We start from the raw sequence: 12,836 nt of genomic DNA on the forward strand, positions 1-12,836 counted from the left end.
GCCATAAAATGAACAGAGAAAGAAAGTTATTGATACTAATATGAATCACTTCAAAGTAGGAAAAAAATTTTGTTACCATTTGTTAAAAATTATACACACACACCCCACACTTGTACATACACAGAGTATCACCAAAAGGATACAAAAAAATCTAGTAACTATGACTGCTTCCAGAAAACAAAATGAATGGCTGGTAAATACAGTAAAAGAAAAAACTTTCATTGTATATTCTTTTTTCATCTTTGGAAATTTGGAGCCATTTGTATTTTATCTATTTAAAAAACATAAACGTAAAGGTACTTTTATGAAAAGGAAAAGGACAGGAAAAGCAGGACATACTAGGTAGCAGTAAGAAGTGTGGTAAGTAGATACGCATGTTGAGGAGGTCAAACTTTGGCAATTGTTTACCTGCTGGCTTTTGGTCTGAGTAGGGAAAAAGAAAGAATAGCTTAGGTGGTTTCTATACCCAAAGGTGCTGATTACATTTACAGTGTATTCTTTTCTGCATTTATTTAATGAATGAAAGCTGTTCCTACTTCCAGATGCATGTTTTTATTTCATTCCAAGGGATCAAATTCCCGAGACACTGTCATAGGTTTTAATCAGGAAAATGGGCTTCCTAACATTTTTTTTAATGTTTTATTATTTATTTTTGAGCGAGCACACACAAGTGACGGAGGGGCAGGGGAAGAGGGAGACAGAGGATCTGAAACAGGCTCTGTGCTGACAGCAGAGAACCTGATGCAGGGCTCAAACTCAGGAACCATGAGATCATGACCTGAGCCGAAGTCAGACACTTAACAGACTGAGCCACCCAGGCACCCCACTTCCTAACATTTTTAAAACATTTATTTGGGGATCATAAATATAACAAAAACATAGTTCAAGACTCCCTACACTTCTACATAGGCACACTATAGGAACTTTACCCTGCACACCTAATAGGAGTAACAGCTTTAAGAAGAAAGCCCCACACCTCCCTGACTCATACCTGGGTGTTGTACAGTAACATTACACTTGAGCTTTATCCTTGATATAATCTCAAGATCTAGATCTAACCAAGAGAAAATTATTCTTTGATTAAAAGACAATGGGGAACAATCTCAATTACTGCAGAACTAAATGAAAGCCCTGCGAACAACACACAGTCATTCTACTCTCATCAGTCAGTAAGGAAATCTAAGAGTTCATGTGTAGGAATCACTCCATTTCTCAATTTTTTTTTTTTTTTTAGAAAATAATCCAATTTATTCTCTAGGGAATGGGGCCACCCCTCTCAGATCTAGGGTGCCGTCCATCCTTAAATAAACAGAAACGTGGTTACCTTTTCCAAGAGTCCTTTCCTTTCATTGGTAAGGGAACAGGATGTACAAAATTAAGCAGCTAAAAATAAAATCATGCTCACAGGCTACAGAAACTTTATACAAAGGGCAGAGATGTGGGCAGACTTAGAAGAAAAGTACAATTCTATTGAATACAAGTTTCATACTGTTTCTAAACTGATTAAGAATAAAGGACCTGAGGGGCACCTGGGTGGCTCAGTCGGTTAAGCATCCAACCGTTGATTTTGGCTCCTCCCCTACTCGTGCTCTCTTTCTCTCCCAAAATAAAAAAATAAACTCAAAAAAAAAAAAAAAGAAAGAAAAATAAAGGACCTGAGTCACCATGGGGACCAAGCAGAATAGTATAAAGTTAGTTGGTGAGCTTTATTCAGGCATGTAGACAAATTACTGCTCACACATCTATCATTTACCAACTCCACAAAGACCTGGGTTCTAATTCTGGTCCTACACTTACTAGATGCTTAAGACTGAACAAGTTTACCTCCTCTGTCTCAGTTTTATCTTTTTTAAAATGGGGCTAACCCTTCCTACCTTGACAAATTTTATTGTTGGGTTTTTTAATTAAAGTCAGACATAAAAGACGTAAAGTACTGGGCACATAGCATTCAATAAATAGAAACTATTTTAATATAGTTTATAAAACATATAAGCTATATAAAAACATATAAAAATATGTACGTATTTATAAATATATAGTTTACAAAACACAAAGACTAAAAGTCCCTACCAAGAGTCTAACTAGGAGACTGTGTTAGAAATGTTAATATTAAGTCCAAACTTGGTTAGTGGTAAATGAAACCGTCATTTCCACCTTTCCTACTTAGAGTCAAGAAACTTTAAAATCCTGGGGCACCTGGGTGGCTCAGCTGGTTGAGCATCCGACTTCAGCTCAGGTCATGATCTCGCAGTTTGTGAGACCCATATTGGTCTCACTTCTATTAGTGTGGAGCCTGCTTCGGATCCTCTGTCCCCCGTCACTCTCCCCCTCCCCCACTTATGCTCTCTCAAAAAATAAACATTAAAGATTTTTTAAAATTAAACAAAAGAAACTTTAAAATCCTTACAAAATTTATCTCCTCTGGAAGCGGATTTAAATGGCATGATATATAAAAGAAATTTCCTTCAAAACAAAGACCAGGGGGAACAACAGTCGATCACCTCAGGTCCTCAAGGCTAGACTTTTCAAGTTAAGGTAACAAATGACAGTTCTGTTTATTACCTTTTAAACATTTCTTTATATTACTAATATATCTAAACTACTATTAGGCAATAGAGCAAGAAAAAGAGCTAACTTTTACTAAAGCAGGCTGTTGTGTTTTTTGTTTGTTTGTTTTTAAAGGAGAGGAATATACATTAGATGCCCACATCCTGACTAGCAAGAGCACGGACACGTTTCAGAAGGATGAAATCAGCAGAAGGTAGCAAAGACTGTTGTCAAACACCTGCAGTGCCTCAAATCTGCTACTACCTGAATCCCTACAGAGATGACTAACCAAGGAGAAGAGGCAGATTCCTCTGTCAGCAAGGCTATTTCCCTTCTCAAGTGAGGCCAGAGACAGCAAGGAAAACACAGTGACTCCACAGGCACATTAGGATGTGGCCCAGTTACCTTCTGAAAACTGAATCCCGATGGACTAGCCTTGACTAGTCTTCTAACACCTTTAGAACCCAGCCCAAACAGTGAAATGTAAGACACATATTTCTGCAGTTGCATTTGAATTTTTTTTTTAGTTGAAATAACAAGATGGTGTATATGGTAATTATTCTTCATAAAAGTTTGAAAGTATCTAATATCTAAAAGCTATAAAGAACTTATCAAACTCAACACCCAAAAAACAAATAACTTAGTTAAGAAACGGAAAGAAGATACGAACACTTTTCCAAAGAAGACATCCAGATGACTAACAGACACATGAAAAGATGCTCAACATCACTCATCATCAGGGAAATATAAATCAAAACCACAATAAGATACCACCTCACACCTGTCAGAATGGCTAAAATTAACACAAGAAACAAAAGCTACTAGCAAGGATGCAGAGAAAGGGGAACAGTCTTGCACTGTTAGTGGGAATGCAAACTGGTGCAGCCACTCTAGAAAACAGTATGAAGGCTCCTCAACAAACTAAAAACAGAACCCTACAACCTAGCAATCGCACTACTAGGCATTTATCCACAGGATACAGATGTGCTGTTTCAAAGGGACACATGAACCCCCATGTTTATAGCAGCACTATCAACAATAGCCGAAGTATGGAAAGAGCCTAAATGTCCATCGATAGATGAATGGATAAAGAAGATGTGGTGTGTGTGTGTGTGTGTGTGTGTGTATGTATGTATGTATGTGTGTATACATATATATATATATATATATATATATATATATATATAATGGAGTATTACTTGGCAATGGAAAAGAATGAAATCTTGCCATTTGCAAGTTCGTGGATGGAACTGGAGGGTATTAGGCTAAGTGAAATTAGTCAGAGAAAGACAAAAATCATATGACTTCACTCATATGAGGACTTTAAGAGACAAAACAGATGAACATAAGAGAAGGGAAACAAAAATAATATAAAAACAGGGAGGAGGGCAAAACAGAAGAGACTCATAAATATGGAGAACACACTGAGGATTACTGGAGGGGTTGTGGGAAGGGGGAGGGGCTAAATGAGTAAGGGGCACTGAGGAATCTACTCCTGAAATCACTGTTGCACTATATGCTAACTAATTTGGATGTAAATTTAAAAAAATAAAAAATACAAATAAATAAATAAATAAATAAATAAATAAACATTAAAAAAAAGAAACTAAAAATAGAACTTCCATGTGATTCAGTAATTGCATTATTAGGTATTTACTCAAAGGATACAAAAACACAGATTCAAAGGGGTACGTGCACCCCAATGTTTATACAGCATTATCAATAATAGTCAAATTATGGAGAGAGCCCAAATGTCCACTGACTGATGAATGGATAAAGAAGATGTGCTATGGGGCGTCTGGGTGGCTCAGTTAGTTAAGGGCCCAGCTTCAGCTCAGGTCATAATCTCACGGTTACTAAATCGAGCCCCGCATCAGGCTCTGTGCTGTCAGCTTGGAGCCTGGAGCCTGCTTTGGATTCTGTGTCTCCCTCTCTCTGCCCCTCCCCTACTTGAGCACTCTCGCTCTCTCTTTCTCTCTCTCTCTCAAAAACAAATAAACATTTAAAAATTTTCTTAAAAGATGTGGTGTATATATATAATATATATATAATATATATACACACACACACACACACACACACACACACAATGTATTGTATGTATACAATATATACAATGGATTCAGCCACCAAAAAGAATGAAATCTTACCATTTGCAATGATGTGGATGGAGCTAGAATGTGTTATGCTAAGTGAAATAAATTAATCAGAGAAGGACAAATACCATATGATTTCACTCATATTTAGAATTTAAGAAACAAAGCAGATGAACATATGGGAGGGAGGCAGTAAGAGAAGAGAGGGAAACAAACCACAAAAGACTCTTAACGATAGCGAACAAACTATGGGTTGATGGAGGAGGGTGGGAGACAGGCTAGATGGGTGATGGGTACTAAGGAGGGCACCTGCTGTGAGGAATACTGAGTGCTGTATGTAAGTGATGAATCACTGACTTCTACTCCAAAGCCAATACTTCACTGTATGTTGGTTAACAAAAATTTAAATTAAAAAAAAAAATTTTTTTTGAAAGAATCAAGGAAATTTTGTCCAGTATGTTTTCCTAGAGCACCTAAGTTATTTATAAGGGCTTTGTTTTCAGAACAAAATATCCTACTCCGTGTGTGTGTGTGTGTGTGTGTGTGTGTGTGTGTGTGTGAAAAAGAGTGCATGAGAACATGTGTGCACCAGCAGGGGAGGGGCAGAGAGAGAGAGAGGGAGAAAGAGAATCCCAAGCAGGCTCTGTGGTGTCAAGGTGTCAATGTCATGTTAGTGCAGAGCCCGACCCAGGGCTTGATCTCGTGAACCGTGAGATCATGACTTGAGCCAAAACCAAGAGTCAGACACTTAACGGAATTAGCCACCCAGGCACTGCCCTTACCCTTTACCCTTTGTTAAAGTCATTTTTAATGTCTATATATTATTTAAACATACACATTTGTCTAGTCAAATGATCCAACTCTTGTTCTTCTCATTTTAATAACAAAACAAAATAAAGCCAGTCTTTATTATTTAGAATACCACTGCTTCATAGGAAATTGTTCCAGGAATAGTATGAAGACTAATATTGATTTTTAAAATATGCTTCATTAAGTAATACTTACCTAAAATTTGGCATGATCTTCCAAACAACGTAAAATAAGGACTCTGGGCTAAATGCAGTCTGGCTACCTTGCCATAAAGCACAGAGTGTCTTTCTAAACTCTTCGACCAAAGACCTGGAAAAGAAGAAAGTGAGAGGCTACTATTTCAATGCATAATGTCCAACTGGCTACAACTCATAATAAAAGTGAAAACATATATGCTTAACTTGGATGTAAATTAAAAAAAATAAATATATTAAAAAAAATGAAAACATAAAAAGGGTTTGGTTTCTTCTAACCTAATTCTGACAGTTAAGTAAGAGCATCTCAAAAACCCACATAAAGAGCAGCAATTATAGACAAAACTAGGTTTTTTTAACCCCACAACGAACATGGAGTGTGCCAGAGTAATGGCATACTTGTACAATAAAGCAATAGAGAAGTTACAAATTACTTCAAAATGTACATTTTTAAAAAACTTTTTAAGTTTTTAAGTAACAGAATCTCTTTCTCCATTTCCTGTAGTTTTCCTTCTCACCACTTACAAGGAGCACTTCCCAGACCTCAGTGTGTGAGAATCGGCTCATTTCTGTCTGAGACAATTCATCTGACCACAAAGCTTCAACACTCAGCTCTACACCATGACTCCCAAATCCAAATCTAAAAGCCAGATTCTCTCATGACCACATTTCAGTCAGGTTTTTCCAGTTTCCAAGGGGAATTTTCTTCTGAATGTCCTTTGTCACTTCAAACCCAATGTACACTAAAGCTGCTCTCTATACTCTCCCTACTACCGCCCAATAACCATTCTCTTCTCTCATAGGAACAGAACTTCCAATTTTTGCTTGGTGTAAGAACTCCTGGAATAAAAAACTTTGAGTGTGTTCAACTTCTGAGAAATTTCCTTAAAGAGAAAGAGTAGTCGTCATTAATCCCTTCCTTCTTCCTTCTAGCTGGAAGGACAAAATGGTGGCGATCCAGCACCACTCTGAACTATGTGGATGACAGCCCTACCCTAGGGTTGGTGGAACAGAAAGCTACAAGGAGCACGATGATGGTGTCAAACAGCCCTAGAGGGATAATCTCTAACTTTTACACGAGAAAATAAACAATGGTTGTTTAAGTCACTATTAATTTTGTTTTCCTATGCAGGTAGCTAGAATGAAACACCTCCAATAACCAGTTAAACTGAAACATCACCAAACAGCTTCAATACCTGTGTCTGTCAATACACCTACCATCCTCACAGATACCTGACTGGTTTCTCAGAGAATCTCACTAATAGCTCAACCTTTGTCATCCAGTAGTGTGCTCACAAACCATATTTTTTGCTTCCTAGTACCTGAACCTTCTTCCTGTATTTGAGGAATTCCCCACGTTAAGAGTCTGGGTAAGAGTCAGAGCCTGCTTCCCACTATGGAAGTTGGAAAGCCCAGATACTTGCTTTCTCAAACCACCTTGCAGCCAGCACTCAGGTACATGGCCTGGGTCCTGCCTATTTGAAGCAGAAGTTAGTGAGGCGAAGAAGCTGGGGCAGTGGCAAATTCCTTCTGGTGACAAAGAACATCACCTGGAGTACAGAGGCAGCAATAATAGCAGAAACCGCAGCATTCACCCAGCACTCAACTCCAACAGGAACTCTGGTGTCACAATGGGAAGTGTGTTAGAGGACAGTAATATCCTTATGGGATAGTTCCATGGGGGTGATTGTGGCTATGGTTCTGGATGTCTAGATGCCAGACCTGATTTTCCACCCATCCAGTAATAGCTTACCAACAGACTTTGAATAAATTCTTTTTCTGCCTAAGATGGCCAGAGATAATTTCTGCAATTTATAACTAAACCCTAAATGACACTAATGCATCAAGTACTACTCATACGCCCTTAATTTTTCTGAAAATGTATTTTTTCCTCCTTATTTCACTGCTATCCCCTCCAACCCAAATACTATAAAGTGTGAAGTCTCCTTGAATGCAGGCATTTTTCCAGTTCATTCTATATGCTGCTAGCAAAGTAAACTCTTAAAGACATCACTTATAGTGGTATGACTACTCCCTACTCCAATGCCTGGCTCTAAAGTTCCCTGGTATTTTGGCTCTATGCAAACTGTACACTATTCTAACATGTTCTATCGTAATTTCCCTGAGCCTCTTAAGCAGAATAATGTCAGATCGTAAAATGGTTTTTCAGAATGTGTGGGGATGGGGTGTGTGGGAGCAGGAATGGGCAGGCAGAAAGAATATTACGTTAAAATATATACCAATTATAAATCATAGCCTTATTTCAGTAATGTTAAAATATGAAAAAATGTGCCCACTGATAATAGATAATAGAGATTATCTGAACCCCAAATAGAGCACAGCTGCACTGAATTTGCATACATATCGGTTCTCAATAATCATTTGTCAATTTTCCCTTCTCCGTGTCAACTAAAAATTGATTGCATTGCCCCATAATTAATGTGAGGACTACAAATTAATTTTATTAGCCAAAAGAGGTTTATCTACTATTATAAGACAAATCAACTCACAAAGGCTAATGATATTCATGCTGGTCTAAACCTAGAACTGTGTTTCATATATAGATATCAATTTGAGAGCTCAAATCCACAAAGACTTAATAAGTAGAGAGCTAAATTTATCCTCCCATTAGGTAAACAGAAATAAAAGAATTCCAACAATTATTAAGATTACCAGCTACATACTTAAACACAATTTTTAGGAGAGTGTTTTAAAATGTATGTGCCTATTAACTCACATAATGAAATGGAAATCACCAGTAAGAGTCACTTGTTTTGTAGCTCAAAGCCAGAAAGGACATATTCTTAGAACTCACACATTGTTATCCCCTTGGCTCCTGGTGTGGTATGTTCGCCTTCCTGCTGTTTTCCCATTCCTTAACTCCACAGCGGGCAGTTCTTTGAAATAACAGCAAAACTGCTCAATGTTACTATTTTAAAAGGAAGGGAAGAAAATTATTTAAAAAAAAAAAAGAAAAGAAAAAAAAAGAATTTACTAGGACTGTAAAGAAAGTTGTATAAAACCCACATGTGAATTTTGAAACTGTGATTTCACTTTCTCAAGAAATTGCTTTGAGTTTCCTCATTAAGTTTCTTCATTTACTCTAAGAAAACAGTATTAACAGATGACTTTGTAGAAATGAACAAAGAGCTTAAAGCAAAATCTCTTTAAAAAAAAATTCCTCACTTCTGGGGTGCCTGGCTGGCTCAGTTGGAACAGCATGTGACTCTTAATCTCAGGGCTGTGAGTTCAAGCCCACGTTGGGTGCAGACATTACTCATATAAATAAAACTTTAAAAAATGTTTCATTATATCCTCAATTCCCTTCCCCCAAAGGTTGTCACCATTTTTTTGGGGGGGGGGTGCCTGTTTCCAGGTATTCAATAATTTCCTCAAATAAAAACAAACCATGAAACCAACCATATTGTTTAGATATACAGTACAGAGTAATAAGGAGAATTCTGCAGTGATTTGAGTTTCTTGTTTGAAAAAAACTAGAGAAGGCAAGAGAAAGTATCTTTAAGGTGGGACCAAGTATGATTTCTGTTCCTTATTGGCAAGGTGGCCTTAGGAAGATAATTTATTCTGGCCTTTGATGGCGCATTAAAATCTACAAGTATATGGCTTTCAAAATAATTTCTTCCATATAACTGAGGTCAACCTTGTTGGGTATTTTATTTTTACTACTTATCTTACACTTTAAAGATCTTCTAAACATCTGATCTTATGATCATATTTAAGACTCAACTAATGGGGGGGAAGGGTACCTGGATGGCTCAGTCGGTTAGGCATCTGACTTTGGCTCAGGGCATGATCTTGGGGTCCGTGAGTTCAAGCCCTGCTTTGGGCTCTGTGCTGACAGCTCAGAGCCTGTTTCAGATTCTGTCTCCTTCTCTCTCTGCCCCTTCCCCGCTCGTGCTTGGTCTCCTTTTCTCTCAAAAATAAATAAATAAATAGGGGCATCTGGGTGGCTCAGTTGGTTAAGCGTCCAACTTCAGCTCAGATCATGATCACACAGCTGGTGAGTTCAAGCCCCACGTCCAACTCTGTGCTAACAAGCTCAGAGCCTGGAGCCTGCTACCGATTCTGTCTGTCTGTCTGTCTGTCTCTCTCTCTCTGCCCCTCATCCGCTCACACTGTCTCTCAAAAAATGAATAAATGTAAAAAAAAAAAAAAAAGTTAAATAATTAATTAAATAAATAAATAACATAAGACTCCCCTAGGTGGCTCAGCTGGTTGAGCCTCCAACTCTTGTTTTCAGTTCGGGTCATGATCCCAGGGTCATGGGATTGAGCTTAGGATTCTGTCTCTTTCCCTCTGCCCCTCTCTCCTGCTCATGCACTCTCTCTTAAAAAAAAAAAAAAAAAAAAAAAAGACTCAACTATAATCAGATTCAACTCTGAACAAGGTTCCCTATAATCCTGGGGTCTGCATACTACAGCCCAAATCTGATCCTGGGCCAGTGACCTTTTACATTTAAAAAAATTTTATTTAATGTTTATTTATTTTTGAGAGAGAGAGAGAGAGAGAGAGAGAGAGAGAGAGAAAGAGAAGGGAAAAGGAGGCAGCCAGGGAGGAAGGGAGGAAATGGTGGGGAGGAGCAGAGAGAGGGAGACACAAATCTGAAACAGGCTCCAGGCTCTGAGCCGTCAGCATAGAGCCTGATGCAGGGCTCAAACTCATGAACTGTGAGATCATGACTTCAGCTGAAGTCTGATGGTTAACAGACTGAACGATCCAGGCTCCCCACCAAGCTTTTACATTTTTAAAGAGATGTTTATAAAGGGTTGGGGTAGAAGAGAGGGGGAAGAGAAGAAGATATGAGACACTGTGTGTGGGATGCAAAGACTAAAGTATTTACTATCTGGCCATTTACTGAAAAAGTTTTCTGACCTCTGCTCTAGTTCATTCAAGAAGCAACAGTATATAAATAATGACAACTAACAGTTACTTACTGCTAGACACTGTTCTAAACACTTTATATAAATTATATTATTTAATCTTCCCAACCATCCTATGAGGCAGAACTATTAACCTCAATTTTACTGATGAGGAAACTAAGGCACAGGGAAATGAGATAACAGGCCACATGACTAGAGTTAGTGGCAGAGATAAAATCTGAAGCCTGAGCCTTTGCTCCTAACCGTTTTGCTAGAAACTAACTCTGATCTGAACATTACCTGAGTGACTGAAGGATGGCATTCATGAAACAGGTGTTCCCCAAATTCCGAAGGCCTGTGGCACAAATGCCAGTGGTGCTTCCCTGTAAAATGGGATAAGAAAAGGCCATCAGCAATACCAAGAGAAGGCTGTGTCAGACATCAAAGCAAAGGCCTATATTTGAAACTCTAGCATCAAACCAATTTGGAATTGGTCCTTTTTTGTCCAATGAATATTTCAAACTCTCGTTCTACTCTCTAAGTATCCAGATATTTTTAAAAGCCTACTTTTGATCCTGGGATTGTTCTCAATGGAAGTACCCCGTGGAAGCTTATATGGAAATCAGCATTAATAAATACCATGGAGTACACTATATAAAAACCAGGAAGATCCTTAAATGAAATAAAGTTTTAAGACTGAATGCTTTTACAAGATTTTATTAAAACTACTACAAATTGAAAAATATAAACATATACACCTCAAATAAATCTGTCTCCAAACTTTTAACTTTAAGCCATGCATAAAAGACCAATACATGTATTCCTAGCAACAGGATATCAGTCTTTAAAACACTACCTGAATTTCCCTTAAAGACCAAGGCTGTGTTTTCTGATTAACTCTACAAATGCACCATGACATCTAAATATTACACCTGAGAAGTGAATCTACCAATCCAACACAAAATCTCTCTGCCCATAACTCAGATGGCCAGGGAACACTTTAAGCTCTTTATCACACAAAATCATAACACTTCAATTAAGTGCACGTCTAAACATAACTAGCATGACAGCAGAGAGGCAGGTGTAGGGCAAAATTACTGATGTATTTGTAAGTATTTAGCGACCGCTAAATTTTTTTAATGTATTCATGGCTCATACATCTGGTAACAGATGGTTACCAGAATGAGGAAGCATATTCTTTCATGACAGACTTTTATTAATGAAGTCCTAAGAAACAAAACTTACCAAAACCTCAGACCCATAGAATTTGCACTTAGGACCTTTAACAGAAGGAAGCAAAGAACTTTGGGATCTTCAGGAAAAGAGTAATAAAATACATGACTAGGCTTTCAGAATGAACACTTGCTAAGGGAGAGGAACACAGTAGTAATCCTGATGGAAGGAAGGCACTGACAGATGGACTCACTGGGGTATTCAGTCACATCAAGAATCATTAGTACAAGTGGCAAACATTTCGTAAAATATTCCAAATCCAAGGCATACATTTATGAAAGTTCATAAGGACCAACATTAGTGTTAGAGATGTAACAAAAACAGTGACTAGGTCTAAACCAATTCCTACATTTGCATAAATTTTAATTACTTACATTTACTTTTAATAACTTGGTGTTTAGTGACGAATTTTCCAAAAGTTTTCTTTTCCTGTGCCTGTCAGCCGTGAAAGCGGAGCTGTTAAAACAAAAACAGATAGTAAAAAAGACACTGACACACACATACTACACAGCCTATACTTCCGCCTCGAATCCTAGACGGGGCTTCTGTTGCTCTCTTCAGATTACAAGAAGGGAGGAAGCCCTTGAAATGAGAGGGGCCAAAGAGTACTTAAACTCCAAGTATTTTAACTAGTTGAGATTTTAAAGAAATCAATTCTTCCCTTATCAGCTTTATAATCTATTTAGTCAGTAAGACATGCATAAAGACTTCAGTTAATGAAAACTATACCGTGTTTTACTCAAAGACCTCAGGCTATTTTCTCTCATTATATGATTTAAAAATATTGTATTGCCTTTACATTTAAGTTTCCTAAGGGACACCTAGTTTTGGTATGTTCATACAACAGCTTTTAATATCAACTGTCAAAATAAAATAAATGGTACCTGATGACTAGGGGTGATTTGTACAAATTTCACTAGCATCAGCAGCCATTCCAGAGCCATTTCTATTCATACAGCTTCAAAGCCATCACTGTTTAATTTCTGTTTATTGCTTCAATTTTGGATTCAGGGAGTTTTATCTGAATAACAACCTATCTTGCTAGAGCTAAAAAATTCTATTCACATAAGTACTGT

The 12,836-nt window shown here is 37.7% G+C and overlaps 1 protein-coding gene across 7 annotated transcripts in view; it reads right to left on the reverse strand.

The window, feature by feature from the left end:
- Positions 1-12,836, reverse strand: part of USP3 (ubiquitin specific peptidase 3) — a 102,377-nt gene that overhangs the window by 37,030 nt on the left and 52,511 nt on the right. For 6 of the 7 annotated variants that reach the window (XM_042988689.1, XM_042988690.1, XM_042988693.1 and 3 more), the window contains 4 exons: positions 12,135-12,216; positions 10,828-10,910; positions 8,463-8,576; positions 5,649-5,762 (listed from right to left, as the gene is read on the reverse strand). In XM_042988689.1, the coding sequence (XP_042844623.1) occupies positions 5,649-5,762; positions 8,463-8,576; positions 10,828-10,910; positions 12,135-12,216 (393 nt within the window). The remainder of the gene's footprint in view (positions 1-5,648; positions 5,763-8,462; positions 8,577-10,827; positions 10,911-12,134; positions 12,217-12,836) is intronic. The other variant, XM_042988691.1, reaches the window with a different exon arrangement.

This window comes from Panthera tigris, chromosome B3, assembly GCF_018350195.1.
Source record: "Panthera tigris isolate Pti1 chromosome B3, P.tigris_Pti1_mat1.1, whole genome shotgun sequence".
NCBI lineage: Eukaryota > Metazoa > Chordata > Mammalia > Carnivora > Felidae > Panthera > Panthera tigris.